The sequence below is a fragment of the Ascaphus truei genome, unplaced genomic scaffold, assembly GCF_040206685.1.
Source record: "Ascaphus truei isolate aAscTru1 unplaced genomic scaffold, aAscTru1.hap1 HAP1_SCAFFOLD_1890, whole genome shotgun sequence".
In the NCBI taxonomy this organism is placed as follows: Eukaryota; Metazoa; Chordata; class Amphibia; order Anura; family Ascaphidae; genus Ascaphus; species Ascaphus truei.
Window position 1 is genome coordinate 18,272 of NW_027454793.1, and position 16,205 is coordinate 34,476.

At 46.7% G+C, this 16,205-nt stretch overlaps 1 protein-coding gene across 1 annotated transcript in view; it reads left to right on the plus strand.

Annotated features, from left to right (window-relative positions):
* LOC142477036 (proline-serine-threonine phosphatase-interacting protein 1-like) overlaps positions 1 to 16,205 on the plus strand; it is a gene marked incomplete at its 5' end in the record, with an annotated part of 50,286 nt that overhangs the window by 16,994 nt on the left and 17,087 nt on the right. Inside the window, 3 exons of the mRNA XM_075582108.1 lie at positions 5,405 to 5,503; positions 5,928 to 6,024; positions 6,547 to 6,637. Coding sequence (XP_075438223.1) covers positions 5,405 to 5,503; positions 5,928 to 6,024; positions 6,547 to 6,637 — 287 coding nt within the window. The remainder of the gene's footprint in view (positions 1 to 5,404; positions 5,504 to 5,927; positions 6,025 to 6,546; positions 6,638 to 16,205) is intronic.

Here is a 16,205-nt window from a genome sequence, read left to right on the forward strand (position 1 = left end):
CGGGCGCGCTGTGTAAGCGCAGCCCCGGATACAGCGCTCACTTTGCAGTGTGCTGTATGTACACATTGCTGTGGGATATATTCCGGGCGCGCTGTGTAAGCGCAGCCCCGGATAACGCGCTCACTTTGCAGTGTGTGTATGTACACATTGCTGTGGGATATATTCCGGGCGCGCTGTGTAAGCGCAGCCCCGGATAACGCGCTCACTTTGCAGTGTGTGTATGTACACATTGCTGTGGGATATATTCCGGGCGCGCTGTGTAAGCGCAGCCCCGGATACAGCGCTCACTTTGCAGTGTGTGTATGTACACATTGCTGTGGGATATATTCCGGGCGCGCTGTGTAAGCGCAGCCCCGGATACAGCGCTCACTTTGCAGTGTGTGTATGTACACATTGCTGTGGGATATATTCCGGGCGCGCTGTGTAAGCGCAGCCCCGGATAACGCGCTCACTTTGCAGTGTGTGTATGTACACATTGCTGTGGGATATATTCCGGGCGCGCTGTGTAAGCGCAGCCCCGGATACAGCGCTCACTTTGCAGTGTGTGTATGTACACATTGCTGTGGGATATATTCCGGGCGCGCTGTGTAAGCGCAGCCCCGGATACAGCGCTCACTTTGCAGTGTGCTGTATGTACACATTGCTGTGGGATATATTCCGGGCGCGCTGTGTAAGCGCAGCCCCGGATAACGCGCTCACTTTGCAGTGTGTGTATGTACACATTGCTGTGGGATATATTCCGGGCGCGCTGTGTAAGCGCAGCCCCGGATACAGCGCTCACTTTGCAGTGTGTGTATGTACACATTGCTGTGGGATATATTCCGGGCGCGCTGTGTAAGCGCAGCCCCGGATACAGCGCTCACTTTGCAGTGTGTGTATGTACACATTGCTGTGGGATATATTCCGGGCGCGCTGTGTAAGCGCAGCCCCGGATAACGCGCTCACTTTGCAGTGTGTGTATGTACACATTGCTGTGGGATATATTCCGGGCGCGCTGTGTAAGCGCAGCCCCGGATAACGCGCTCACTTTGCAGTGTGTGTATGTACACATTGCTGTGGGATATATTCCGGGCGCGCTGTGTAAGCGCAGCCCCGGATACAGCGCTCACTTTGCAGTGTGTGTATGTACACATTGCTGTGGGATATATTCCGGGCGCGCTGTGTAAGCGCAGCCCCGGATACAGCGCTCACTTTGCAGTGTGTGTATGTACACATTGCTGTGGGATATATTCCGGGCGCGCTGTGTAAGCGCAGCCCCGGATACAGCGCTCACTTTGCAGTGTGTGTATGTACACATTGCTGTGGGATATATTCCGGGCGCGCTGTGTAAGCGCAGCCCCGGATAACGCGATCACTTTGCAGTGTGTGTATGTACACATTGCTGTGGGATATATTCCGGGCGCGCTGTGTAAGCGCAGCCCCGGATACAGCGCTCACTTTGCAGTGTGTGTATGTACACATTGCTGTGGGATATATTCCGGGCGCGCTGTGTAAGCGCAGCCCCGGATAACGCGCTCACTTTGCAGTGTGTGTATGTACACATTGCTGTGGGATATATTCCGGGCGCGCTGTGTAAGCGCAGCCCCGGATAACGCGCTCACTTTGCAGTGTGTGTATGTACACATTGCTGTGGGATATATTCCGGGCGCGCTGTGTAAGCGCAGCCCCGGATACAGCGCTCACTTTGCAGTGTGTGTATGTACACATTGCTGTGGGATATATTCCGGGCGCGCTGTGTAAGCGCAGCCCCGGATACAGCGCTCACTTTGCAGTGTGTTGTATGTACACATTGCTGTGGGATATATTCCGGGCGCGCTGTGTAAGCGCAGCCCCGGATACAGCGCTCACTTTGCAGTGTGTGTATGTACACATTGCTGTGGGATATATTCCGGGCGCGCTGTGTAAGCGCAGCCCCCGGATAACGCGCTCACTTTGCAGTGTGCGTATGTACACATTGCTGTGGGATATATTCCGGGCGCGCTGTGTAAGCGCAGCCCCGGATACAGCGCTCACTTTGCAGTGTGCTGTATGTACACATTGCTGTGGGATATATCCGGGCGCGCTGTGTAAGCGCAGCCCCGGATAACGCGCTCACTTTGCAGTGTGTGTATGTACACATTGCTGTGGGATATATTCCGGGCGCGCTGTGTAAGCGCAGCCCCGGATAACGCGCTCACTTTGCAGTGTGCTGTATGTACACATTGCTGTGGGATATATTCCGGGCGCGCTGTGTAAGCGCAGCCCCGGATAACGCGCTCACTTTGCAGTGTGTGTATGTACACATTGCTGTGGGATATATCCGGGCGCGCTGTTGTAAGCGCAGCCCCGGATAACGCGCTCACTTTGCAGTGTGTGTATGTACACATTGCTGTGGGATATATTCCGGGCGCGCTGTGTAAGCGCAGCCCCGGATAACGCGCTCACTTTGCAGTGTGTGTATGTACACATTGCTGTGGGATATATTCCGGGCGCGCTGTGTAAGCGCAGCCCCGGATAACGCGCTCACTTTGCAGTGTGTTGTATGTACACATTGCTGTGGGATATATTCCGGGCGCGCTGTGTAAGCGCAGCCCTGGATACAGCGCTCACTTTTGCAGTGTGTGTATGTACACATTGCTGTGGGATATATTCCGGGGCGCGCTGTGTAAGCGCAGCCCCGGATAACGCGCTCACTTTGCAGTGTGTGTATGTACACTTTGCTGTGGGATATATTCCGGGCGCGCTGTGTAAGCGCAGCCCGGATAACGCGCTCACTTTGCAGTGTGCTGTATGTACACATTGCTGTGGGATATATTCCGGGCGCGCTGTGTAAGCGCAGCCCCGGATACAGCGCTCACTTTGCAGTGTGTGTATGTACACATTGCTGTGGGATATATTCCGGGCGCGCTGTGTAAGCGCAGCCCCGGATAACGCGCTCACTTTGCAGTGTGTGTATGTACACATTGCTGTGGGATATATTCCGGGCGCGCTGTGTAAGCGCAGCCCCGGATAACGCGCTCACTTTGCAGTGTGTGTATGTACACATTGCTGTGGGATATATTCCGGGCGCGCTGTGTAAGCGCAGCCCCGGATAACGCGCTCACTTTGCAGTGTGTGTATGTACACATTGCTGTGGGATATATTCCGGGCGCGCTGTGTAAGCGCAGCCCCGGATACAGCGCTCACTTTGCAGTGTGTGTATGTACACATTGCTGTGGGATATATTCCGGGCGCGCTGTGTAAGCGCAGCCCCGGATACAGCGCTCACTTTGCAGTGTGTGTATGTACACATTGCTCTGGGATATATTCCGGGCGCGCTGTGTAAGCGCAGCCCCGGATACAGCGCTCACTTTGCAGTGTGTGTATGTACACATTGCTGTGGGATATATTCCGGGCGCGCTGTGTAAGCGCAGCCCCGGATACAGCGCTCACTTTGCAGTGTGTGTATGTACACATTGCTGTGGGATATATTCCGGGCGCGCTGTGTAAGCGCAGCCCCGGATAACGCGGATCACTTTGCAGTGTGTGTATGTACACATTGCTGTGGGATATATTCCGGGCGCGCTGTGTAAGCGCAGCCCCGGATACAGCGCTCACTTTGCAGTGTGTGTATGTACACATTGCTGTGGGATATATTCCGGGCGCGCTGTGTAAGCGCAGCCCCGGATAACGCGCTCACTTTGCAGTGTGCTGTATGTACACATTGCTGTGGGATATATTCCGGGCGCGCTGTGTAAGCGCAGCCCCGGATACAGCGCTCACTTTGCAGTGTGTGTATGTACACATTGCTGTGGGATATATTCCGGGCGCGCTGTGTAAGCGCAGCCCCGGATACAGCGCTCACTTTGCAGTGTGTGTATGTACACATTGCTGTGGGATATATTCCGGGCGCGCTGTGTAAGCGCAGCCCCGGATACAGCGCTCACTTTGCAGTGTGTGTATGTACACATTGCTGTGGGATATATTCCGGGCGCGCTGTGTAAGCGCAGCCCCGGATAACGCGCTCACTTTGCAGTGTGTGTATGTACACATTGCTGTGGGATATATTCCGGGCGCGCTGTGTAAGCGCAGCCCCGGATACAGCGCTCACTTTGCAGTGTGTGTATGTACACATTGCTGTGGGATATATTCCGGGCGCGCTGTGTAAGCGCAGCCCCGGATACAGCGCTCACTTTGCAGTGTGTGTATGTACACATTGCTGTGGGATATATTCCGGGCGCGCTGTGTAAGCGCAGCCCCGGATAACGCGCTCACTTTGCAGTGTGTGTATGTACACATTGCTGTGGGATATATTCCGGGCGCGCTGTGTAAGCGCAGCCCCGGATAACGCGCTCACTTTGCAGTGTGTGTATGTACACATTGCTGTGGGATATATTCCGGGCGCGCGGTGTAAGCGCAGCCCCGGATAACGCGCTCACTTTGCAGTGTGTGTATGTACACATTGCTGTGGGATATATTCCGGGCGCGCTGTGTAAGCGCAGCCCCGGATAACGCGCTCACTTTGCAGTGTGTGTATGTACACATTGCTGTGGGATATATTCCGGGCGCGCTGTGTAAGCGCAGCCCCGGATAACGCGCTCACTTTGCAGTGTGTGTATGTACACATTGCTGTGGGATATATTCCGGGCGCGCTGTGTAAGCGCAGCCCCGGATACAGCGCTCACTTTGCAGTGTGTGTATGTACACATTGCTGTGGGATATATTCCGGGCGCGCTGTGTAAGCGCAGCCCCGGATAACGCGCTCACTTTGCAGTGTGCGTATGTACACATTGCTGTGGGATATATTCCGGGCGCGCTGTGTAAGCGCAGCCCCGGATAACGCGCTCACTTTGCAGTGTGTGTATGTACACATTGCTGTGGGATATATTCCGGGCGCGCTGTGTAAGCGCAGCCCCGGATAACGCGCTCACTTTGCAGTGTGCTGTATGTACACATTGCTGTGGGATATATTCCGGGCGCGCTGTGTAAGCGCAGCCCCGGATAACGCGCTCACTTTGCAGTGTGTGTATGTACACATTGCTGTGGGATATATTCCGGGCGCGCTGTGTAAGCGCAGCCCCGGATAACGCGCTCACTTTGCAGTGTGTGTATGTACACATTGCTGTGGGATATATTCCGGGCGCGCTGTGTAAGCGCAGCCCCGGATACAGCGCTCACTTTGCAGTGTGTGTATGTACACATTGCTGTGGGATATATTCCGGGCGCGCTGTGTAAGCGCAGCCCCGGATACAGCGCTCACTTTGCAGTGTGTGTATGTACACATTGCTGTGGGATATATTCCGGGCGCGCTGTGTAAGCGCAGCCCCGGATAACGCGCTCACTTTGCAGTGTGTGTATGTACACATTGCTGTGGGATATATTCCGGGCGCGCTGTGTAAGCGCAGCCCCGGATAACGCGCTCACTTTGCAGTGTGTTGTATTTCAGGCCTTTCAGCAGCAGGAGAGGGACCGGATCACCATCCTGCGCAATTCTCTATGGGTGCAATGTAACCATTTCTCCGAGCAGTGTGTGAAGGATGATGAGGTAATACAGAGGCCGTCCTTTCTCCCCTAAAAATCCTCCCCTAACTGCTCCTATAACTCCTCCCCTTACTGCTCCCTAGAACTGCTCCTATAACTCCTCCCCTAACTGCTCCTATACCCGATCCCTGTAACTCCTCCGTTCACTTCTCCCTATACCCGCTCCCTATAACTCCTCCCCTAACTGCTCCCCGTAACTCCTCCCCTAACTGCTCCCCTAACTCCTCTCCTAATTGCTCCTATAACTCCTCCCCTAACTGCTCATATTACTGCTCCTATAACTCCTCCCCTAACTGCTCATATTACTGCTCCTATAACTCCTCCCCTAACTGCTCATATTACTGCTCCCTATAACTCCTCCCCTAACTGCTCATATTACTGCTCCCTATAACTCCTCCCCTAACTGCTCCTTGCTCTTCTTTCTGCAGATGATTGAAGAGGTCAGACAAAGCCTTGAAAACTGCGATATAAATGCAGAACTGGATTTTTTTATTGAGTCTAAAACGACTGGAATGATTCCTCCTGGTAGAGACTTTTTAACTATTTATTATTGTTCACTTTATTATATGAATAACAATGTATTATTAATATTTTATTATTACATGATTATTAATGATATATTATGATATCAACCTCCACGTGCAGAAATAAGTGGGATTAGGGGATTCTGAATAAAAAGTGTACACTTTAATGGAACAAAATGCTGATACAGTATCAGTGATACTCCAAACCCCCGAGACTGACCCCCAAATCCCCGAGACTGACCCCCAAATCCCCGAGACTGACCCCCAAATACCCGAGACTGACCCCCAAATTACAGGATTTGAACCCAAATCAGTGAGAGGAGACAGGTCATTTTCTATTTCCAAGAATAGGAAAGCATTTATATGAATTAGTATAGTAATATTATTTGGGGATTTATACACAGTGCCACTGGCTGCAACGAGTCAATCTGTTGGTGTTTAATTGGCTTCTCATTGACCCTCGGCAATGCCCCAATGGCTCCCCCATCTTCTGATAAGGCTGTAATTCATGTCACCCCTCCAGAGCCGGTGTTATACGAGGATTACTGTGGGAGAGGTCCTCCTGGGAGCAGAAATGGTCACACACCGGCGGGGAGCGCGAAAATGATGAAAAAGTAAAATACCCCTATAATTCCTCTTATTACCCCTGGGAATGGAACGCCCCCCCTATATCCATCAGAAACACCGCAGACCGTCTCGCTGTGAGAGCGCGGCCCGGCTCTGTGGGATCGCCTTCCGAGCGCTGGGGGATTCTTCGCTCCACCTTTTGGAGGTTTTTTAAAGCGCACAGGAGCTCGCTCTGTGTATGCGCTATACAAGACATTGATAACATAGGGGCGGTTATATAGAATAGGAGGCGTTATAGGGGCGGTTATATAGAATAGGAGGAGCTATAGGGGCGGTTATATAGAATAGGAGGAGTTATAGGGGCGGTTATATAGAATAGGAGGAGTTATAGGGGCGGTTATATAGAATAGGAGGCATTATAGGGGCGGTTATATAGAATAGGAGGAGTTATAGGGGCGGTTATATAGAATAGGAGGAGTTATAGGGGGCGGTTATATAAAATAGAGGGAGTTATAGGGGCGGTTATATAGAATAGGAGGAGTTATAGGGGCGGTTATATAGAATAGGAGGAGTTATAGGGGCGGTTATATAAAATAGAGGGAGTTATAGGGGCGGTTATATAGAATAGGAGGCATTATAGGGGCGGTTATATAGAATAGGAGGAGTTATAGGGGCGGTTATATAGAATAGGAGGAGTTATAGGGGCGGTTATATAGAATAGAGGGAGTTATGGGGCGGTTATATAGAATAGGAGAAGTTATAGGGGCGGTTATATAGAATAGAGGGAGTTATAGGGGGCGGTTATATAGAATAGGAGGAGTTATAGGGGCGGTTATAGAATAGGAGGAGTTATAGGGGCGGTTATATAGAATAGGAGGAGTTATAGGGGGCGGTTATATAGAATAGGAGGAGTTATAGGGGCGGTTATATAGAATAGGAGGAGTTATAGGGGGCGGTTATATAGAATAGGAGGCGTTATAGGGGCGGTTATATAGAATAGAGGGAGTTATAGGGGCGGTTATATAGAATAGGAGGAGTTATAGGGACGGTTATATAGAATAGGAGGAGTTATAGGGGCGGTTATATAGAATAGGAGGAGTTATAGGGGCGGTTATATAGAATAGGAGGCGTTATAGGGGCGGTTATATAGAATAGAGGGAGTTATAGGGGCGGTTATATAGAATAGGAGGAGTTATAGGGGCGGTTATATAGAATAGGAGGAGTTATAGGGGCGGTTATATAGAATAGGAGGAGTTATAGGGGCGGTTATATAGAATAGGAGGCATTATAGGGGCGGTTATATAGAATAGGAGGAGTTATAGGGGCGGTTATATAGAATAGGAGGAGTTATAGGGGGCGGTTATATAAAATAGAGGGAGTTATAGGGGCGGTTATATAGAATAGGAGGAGTTATAGGGGCGGTTATATAAAATAGAGGGAGTTATAGGGGCGGTTATATAGAATAGGAGGCATTATAGGGGCGGTTATATATAGAATAGGAGGAGTTATAGGGGCGGTTATATAGAATAGGAGGAGTTATAGGGGCGGTTATATAGAATAGAGGGAGTTATGGGGCGGTTATATAGAATAGGAGGAGTTATAGGGGCGGTTATATAGAATAGAGGGAGTTATAGGGGGCGGTTATATAGAATAGGAGGAGTTATAGGGGCGGTTATAGAATAGGAGGAGTTATAGGGGCGGTTATATAGAATAGGAGGAGTTATAGGGGGCGGTTATATAGAATAGGAGGAGTTATAGGGGCGGTTATATAGAATAGGAGGAGTTATAGGGGGCGGTTATATAGAATAGGAGGCGTTATAGGGGCGGTTATATAGAATAGAGGGAGTTATAGGGGCGGTTATATAGAATAGGAGGAGTTATAGGGACGGTTATATAGAATAGGAGGAGTTATAGGGGCGGTTATATAGAATAGGAGGAGTTATAGGGGCGGTTATATAGAATAGGAGGAGTTATAGGGGCGGTTATATAGAATAGGAGGAGTTATAGTGGCGGTTATATAGAATAGGAGGCGTTATAAGGGCGGTTATATAGAATAGGAGGAGTTATAGGGGCGGTTATATAGAATAGGAGGAGTTATAGGGGGCGGTTATATAGAATAGGAGGCGTTATAGGGGCGGTTATATAGAATAGGAGGAGTTATAGGGGCGGTTATATAGAATAGGAGGAGTTATAGGGGCGGTTATATAGAATAGGGGGAGTTATGGGGCGGTTATATAGAATAGGAGGAGTTATAGGGGCGGTTATATAGAATAGGAGGAGTTATAGGGGCGGTTATATAGAATAGGAGGAGTTATAGGGGCGGTTATATAGAATAGGAGGAGTTATAAGGGCGGTTATATAGAATAGGAGGAGTTATAGGGGCGGTTATATAGAATAGGAGGAGTTATAGGGGCGGTTATATAGAATAGGAGGAGTTATAGGAGCGGTTATATAGAATAGGAGGAGTTATAGGGGCGGTTATATAGAATAGGAGGAGTTATAGGGGCGGTTATATAGAATAGGAGGCGTTATAGGGGCGGTTATATAGAATAGGAGGAGTTATAAGGGCGGTTATATAGAATAGGAGGAGTTATAGGGGCGGTTATATAGAATAGGAGGAGTTATAGGGGCGGTTATATAGAATAGGAGGAGTTATAGGGGCGGTTATATAGAATAGGAGGGAGTTATAGGGGCGGTTATATAGAATAGGGGGAGTTATGGGGCGGTTATATAGAATAGGAGGAGTTATAGGGGCGGTTATATAGAATAGGAGGAGTTATAGGGGCGGTTATATAGAATAGGAGGAGTTATAGGGGCGGTTATATAGAATAGGAGGAGTTATAGGGGCGGTTATATAGAATAGGAGGAGTTATAGGGGCGGTTATATAGAATAGGAGGCATTATAGGGGGCGGTTATATAGAATAGGAGGCATTATAGGGGGCGGTTATATAGAATAGGAGGAGTTATAGGGGCGGTTATATAGAATAGGAGGAGTTATAGGGGCGGTTATATAGAATAGGAGGGAGTTATAGGGGCGGTTATATAGAATAGGGGGAGTTATGGGGCGGTTATATAGAATAGAGGGAGTTATAGGGGCGGTTATATAGAATAGGAGGAGTTATAGGGGCGGTTATATAGAATAGGAGGAGTTATAGGGGTGGTTATATAGAATAGGAGGAGTTATAGGGGCGGTTATATAGAATAGAGGGAGTTATAGGGGCGGTTATATAGAATAGGAGGAGTTATAGGGGCGGTTATATAGAATAGAGGGAGTTATAGGGGCGGTTATATAGAATAGGAGGAGTTATAGGGGCGGTTATATAGAATAGGAGGAGTTATAGGGGTGGTTATATAGAATAGGAGGAGTTATAGGAGCGGTTATATAGAATAGAGGGAGTTATAGGGGCGGTTATATAGAATAGGAGTTATAGGGGCGGTTATATAGAATAGAGGGAGTTGTAGTGGCGGTTATATAGAATAGGAGTTATAGGGGCGGTTATAAAGAATAGGGGGAGTTATAGGGGCGGGTATATAGAATAGGGGGAGTTATAGGGGCGGTTATATAGAATAGAGGGAGTTATAGGAGCGGTTATATAGAATAGGAGGAGTTATAGGGGCGGTTATATAGAATAGGAGGAGTTATAGGGGCGGTTATATAGAATAGGAGGAGTTATAGGGGCGGTTATATAGAATAGGAGGAGTTATAGGGGGCGGTTATATAGAATAGAGGGAGTTATAGGGGCGGTTATATAGAATAGGAAGAGTTATAGGGGCGGTTATATAGAATAGGAGGAGTTATAGGGGCGGTTATATAGAATAGGAGGAGTTATAGGGGCGGTTATATAGAATAGGAGGAGTTATAGGGGCGGTTATATAGAATAGGATAGAATAGGAGGAGTTATAGGGGGCGGTTATATAGAATAGGAGGAGTTATAGGGGCGGTTATATAGAATAGGAGGAGTTATAGGGGCGGTTATATAGAATAGGAGGGAGTTATAGGGGCGGTTATATAGAATAGGGGGAGTTATGGGGCGGTTATATAGAATAGAGGGAGTTATAGGGGCGGTTATATAGAATAGGAGGAGTTATAGGGGCGGTTATATAGAATAGGAGGAGTTATAGGGGCGGTTATATAGAATAGGAGGAGTTATAGGGGTGGTTATATAGAATAGGAGGAGTTATAGGGGCGGTTATATAGAATAGAGGGAGTTATAGGGGCGGTTATATAGAATAGGAGGAGTTATAGGGGCGGTTATATAGAATAGAGGGAGTTATAGGGGCGGTTATATAGAATAGGAGGAGTTATAGGGGCGGTTATATAGAATAGGAGGAGTTATAGGGGTGGTTATATAGAATAGGAGGAGTTATAGGAGCGGTTATATAGAATAGAGGGAGTTATAGGGGCGGTTATATAGAATAGGAGTTATAGGGGCGGTTATATAGAATAGAGGGAGTTATAGGGGCGGTTATATAGAATAGGAGGAGTTATAGGGGCGGTTATAAAGAATAGGGGGAGTTATAGGGGCGGGTATATAGAATAGGGGGAGTTATAGGGGCGGTTATATAGAATAGAGGGAGTTATAGGAGCGGTTATATAGAATAGGAGGAGTTATAGGGGCGGTTATATAGAATAGGAGGAGTTATAGGGGCGGTTATATAGAATAGGAGGAGTTATAGGGGCGGTTATATAGAATAGGAGGAGTTATAGGGGGCGGTTATATAGAATAGAGGGAGTTATAGGGGGCGGTTATATAGAATAGGAAGAGTTATAGGGGCGGTTATATAGAATAGGAGGAGTTATAGGGGCGGTTATATAGAATAGGAGGGAGTTATGGGGCGGTTATATAGAATAGAGGGAGTTATAGGGGCGGTTATATAGAACAGGAGGAGTTATGGGGCGGTTATATAGAATAGGAGGAGTTATAGGGGGCGGTTATATAGAATAGGAGGAGTTATAGGGGCGGTTATATAGAATAGGAGGAGTTATAGGGCGGTTATATAGAATAGAGGGAGTTATGGGGCGGTTATATAGAATAGAGGGAGTTATAGGGGCGGTTATATAGAATAGAGGGAGTTATAGGGGCGGTTATATAGAATAGGAGGAGTTATAGGGGCGGTTATATAGAATAGAGGGAGTTATAGGGGCGGTTATATAGAATAGAGGGAGTTATAGGGGGCGGTTATATAGAATAGAGGGAGTTATGGGGCGGTTATATAGAATAGGAGGAGTTATAAGGGCGGTTATATAGAATAGAGAGAGTTATAGGGGCGGTTATATAGAATAGGAGGAGTTATAGGGGCGGTTATATAGAATAGAGGGAGTTATAGGGGCGGTTATATAGAATAGGAGGAGTTATAGGGGCGGTTATATAGAATAGGAGGAGTTATAGGGGCGGTTATATAGAATAGGAGGAGTTATAGGGGCGGTTATATAGAATAGGAGGAGTTATAGGGGGCGGTTATATAGAATAGGAGGAGTTATAGGGGGCGGTTATATAGAATAGGAGGAGTTATAGGGGCGGTTATATAGAATAGGAGGAGTTATAGGGGCGGTTATATAGAATAGGAGGAGTTATAGGGAGCGGTTATATAGAATAGAGGGAGTTATAGGGGGCGGTTATATAGAATAGGAGGAGTTATAGGGGCGGTTATATAGAATAGGAGGAGTTATAGGGGCGGTTATATAGAATAGGAGTAGTTATAAGGGCGGTTATATAGAATAGGAGGAGTTATAGGGGCGGTTATATAGAATAGGAGGAGTTATAAGGGGGGTTATATAGAATAGGAGGAGTTATGGGGGCGATTATATAGAATAGGAGGGAGTTATAGGGGCGGTTATATAGAATAGGAGGAGTTATAGGGGCGGTTATATAGAATAGAGGGAGTTATAGGGGCGGTTATATAGAATAGAGGGAGTTATAGGGGCGTTATATAGAATAGGAGGAGTTATAGGGGCGGTTATATAGAATAGGAGGAGTTATAGGGGCGGTTATATAGAATAGGATAGAATAGGAGGCGTTATAGGGGGCGGTTATATAGAATAGAGGGAGTTATAGGGGCGGTTATATAGAATAGGAGGAGTTATAGGGGCAGTTATATAGAATAGAGGGAGTTATAGGGGCGGTTATATAGAATAGGAGGAGTTATAGGGGGCGGTTATATAGAATAGGAGGAGTTATAGGGGCGGTTATATAGAATAGGAGGAGTTATAGGGGCGGTTATATAGAATAGAAGGAGTTATGGGGCGGTTATATAGAATAGAGGGAGTTATAGGGGCGGTTATATAGAATAGGAGGAGTTATAGGGGCGGTTATATAGAATAGGAGGAGTTATAAGGGCGGTTATATAGAATAGGAGGAGTTATAGGGAGCGGTTATATAGAACAGAGGGAGTTATAGGGGGCGGTTATATAGAATAGCAGGAGTTATGGGGCGGTTATATAGAATAGAGGGAGTTATAGGGGGCGGTTATATAGAATAGAGGGAGTTATAGGGGGCGGTTATATAGAATAGAGGGAGTTATGGGGCGGTTATATAGAATAGGAGTTATAAGGGCGGTTATATAGAATAGGAGGAGTTATAGGGGCGGTTATATAGAATAGAGGGAGTTATAGGGGCGGTTATATAGAACAGAGGGAGTTATAGGGGGCGGTTATATAGAATAGAGGGAGTTATAGGGGCGGTTATATAGAATAGGAGGAGTTATAGGGGCGGTTATATAGAATAGAGGGAGTTATAGGGGCGGTTATATAGAATAGAGGGAGTTATAGGGGCGTTATATAGAATAGGAGGAGTTATAAGGGCGGTTATATAGAATAGCGGGAGTTATGGGGCGGTTATATAGAATAGAGGGAGTTATAGGGGGCGGTTATATAGAATAGGAGGAGTTATAGGGGGCGGTTATATAGAATAGAGGGAGTTATGGGGCGGTTATATAGAATAGGAGTTATAAGGGCGGTTATATAGAATAGGAGGAGTTATAGGGGCGGTTATATAAAATAGGAGGAGTTATAGGGGCGGTTATATAGAATAGGAGGCATTATAGGGGGCGGTTATATAGAATAGGAGGCATTATAGGGGGCGGTTATATAGAATAGGAGGAGTTATAGGGGCGGTTATATAGAATAGGAGGAGTTATAGGGGCGGTTATATAGAATAGGAGGGAGTTATAGGGGCGGTTATATAGAATAGGAGGAGTTATGGGGCGGTTATATAGAATAGAGGGAGTTATAGGGGCGGTTATATAGAATAGGAGGAGTTATAGGGGCGGTTATATAGAATAGGAGGAGTTATAGGGGTGGTTATATAGAATAGGAGGAGTTATAGGAGCGGTTATATAGAATAGAGGGAGTTATAGGGGCGGTTATATAGAATAGGAGTTATAGGGGCGGTTATATAGAATAGAGGGAGTTATAGGGGCGGTTATAAAGAATAGGGGGAGTTATAGGGGCGGGTATATAGAATAGGGGGAGTTATAGGGGCGGTTATATAGAATAGAGGGAGTTATAGGAGCGGTTATATAGAATAGGAGGAGTTATAGGGGCGGTTATATAGAATAGGAGGAGTTATAGGGGCGGTTATATAGAATAGGAGGAGTTATAGGGGCGGTTATATAGAATAGGAGGAGTTATAGGGGGCGGTTATATAGAATAGAGGGAGTTATAGGGGCGGTTATATAGAATAGGAAGAGTTATAGGGGCGGTTATATAGAATAGGAGGAGTTATAGGGGCGGTTATATAGAATAGGAGGAGTTATAGGGGCGGTTATATAGAATAGGAGGAGTTATAGGGGCGGTTATATAGAATAGGATAGAATAGGAGGAGTTATAGGGGGCGGTTATATAGAATAGGAGGAGTTATAGGGGCGGTTATATAGAATAGGAGGAGTTATAGGGGCGGTTATATAGAATAGGAGGAGTTATAGGGGCGGTTATATAGAATAGGATAGAATAGGAGGAGTTATAGGGGGCGGTTATATAGAATAGGAGGAGTTATAGGGGCGGTTATATAGAATAGGAGGAGTTATAGGGGCGGTTATATAGAATAGGAGGGAGTTATAGGGGCGGTTATATAGAATAGGGGGAGTTATGGGGCGGTTATATAGAATAGAGGGAGTTATAGGGGCGGTTATATAGAATAGGAGGAGTTATAGGGGCGGTTATATAGAATAGGAGGAGTTATAGGGGCGGTTATATAGAATAGGAGGAGTTATAGGGGTGGTTATATAGAATAGGAGGAGTTATAGGGGCGGTTATATAGAATAGAGGGAGTTATAGGGGCGGTTATATAGAATAGGAGGAGTTATAGGGGCGGTTATATAGAATAGAGGGAGTTATAGGGGCGGTTATATAGAATAGGAGGAGTTATAGGGGCGGTTATATAGAATAGGAGGAGTTATAGGGGTGGTTATATAGAATAGGAGGAGTTATAGGAGCGGTTATATAGAATAGAGGGAGTTATAGGGGCGGTTATATAGAATAGGAGTTATAGGGGCGGTTATATAGAATAGAGGGAGTTATAGGGGCGGTTATATAGAATAGGAGGAGTTATAGGGGCGGTTATAAAGAATAGGGGGAGTTATAGGGGCGGGTATATAGAATAGGGGGAGTTATAGGGGCGGTTATATAGAATAGAGGGAGTTATAGGAGCGGTTATATAGAATAGGAGGAGTTATAGGGGCGGTTATATAGAATAGGAGGAGTTATAGGGGCGGTTATATAGAATAGGAGGAGTTATAGGGGCGGTTATATAGAATAGGAGGAGTTATAGGGGGCGGTTATATAGAATAGAGGGAGTTATAGGGGGCGGTTATATAGAATAGGAAGAGTTATAGGGGCGGTTATATAGAATAGGAGGAGTTATAGGGGCGGTTATATAGAATAGGAGGGAGTTATGGGGCGGTTATATAGAATAGAGGGAGTTATAGGGGCGGTTATATAGAACAGGAGGAGTTATGGGGCGGTTATATAGAATAGGAGGAGTTATAGGGGGCGGTTATATAGAATAGGAGGAGTTATAGGGGCGGTTATATAGAATAGGAGGAGTTATAGGGCGGTTATATAGAATAGAGGGAGTTATGGGGCGGTTATATAGAATAGAGGGAGTTATAGGGGCGGTTATATAGAATAGAGGGAGTTATAGGGGCGGTTATATAGAATAGGAGGAGTTATAGGGGCGGTTATATAGAATAGAGGGAGTTATAGGGGCGGTTATATAGAATAGAGGGAGTTATAGGGGGCGGTTATATAGAATAGAGGGAGTTATGGGGCGGTTATATAGAATAGGAGGAGTTATAAGGGCGGTTATATAGAATAGAGAGAGTTATAGGGGCGGTTATATAGAATAGGAGGAGTTATAGGGGCGGTTATATAGAATAGAGGGAGTTATAGGGGCGGTTATATAGAATAGGAGGAGTTATAGGGGCGGTTATATAGAATAGGAGGAGTTATAGGGGCGGTTATATAGAATAGGAGGAGTTATAGGGGCGGTTATATAGAATAGGAGGAGTTATAGGGGGCGGTTATATAGAATAGGAGGAGTTATAGGGGGCGGTTATATAGAATAGGAGGAGTTATAGGGGCGGTTATATAGAATAGGAGTAGTTATAAGGGCGGT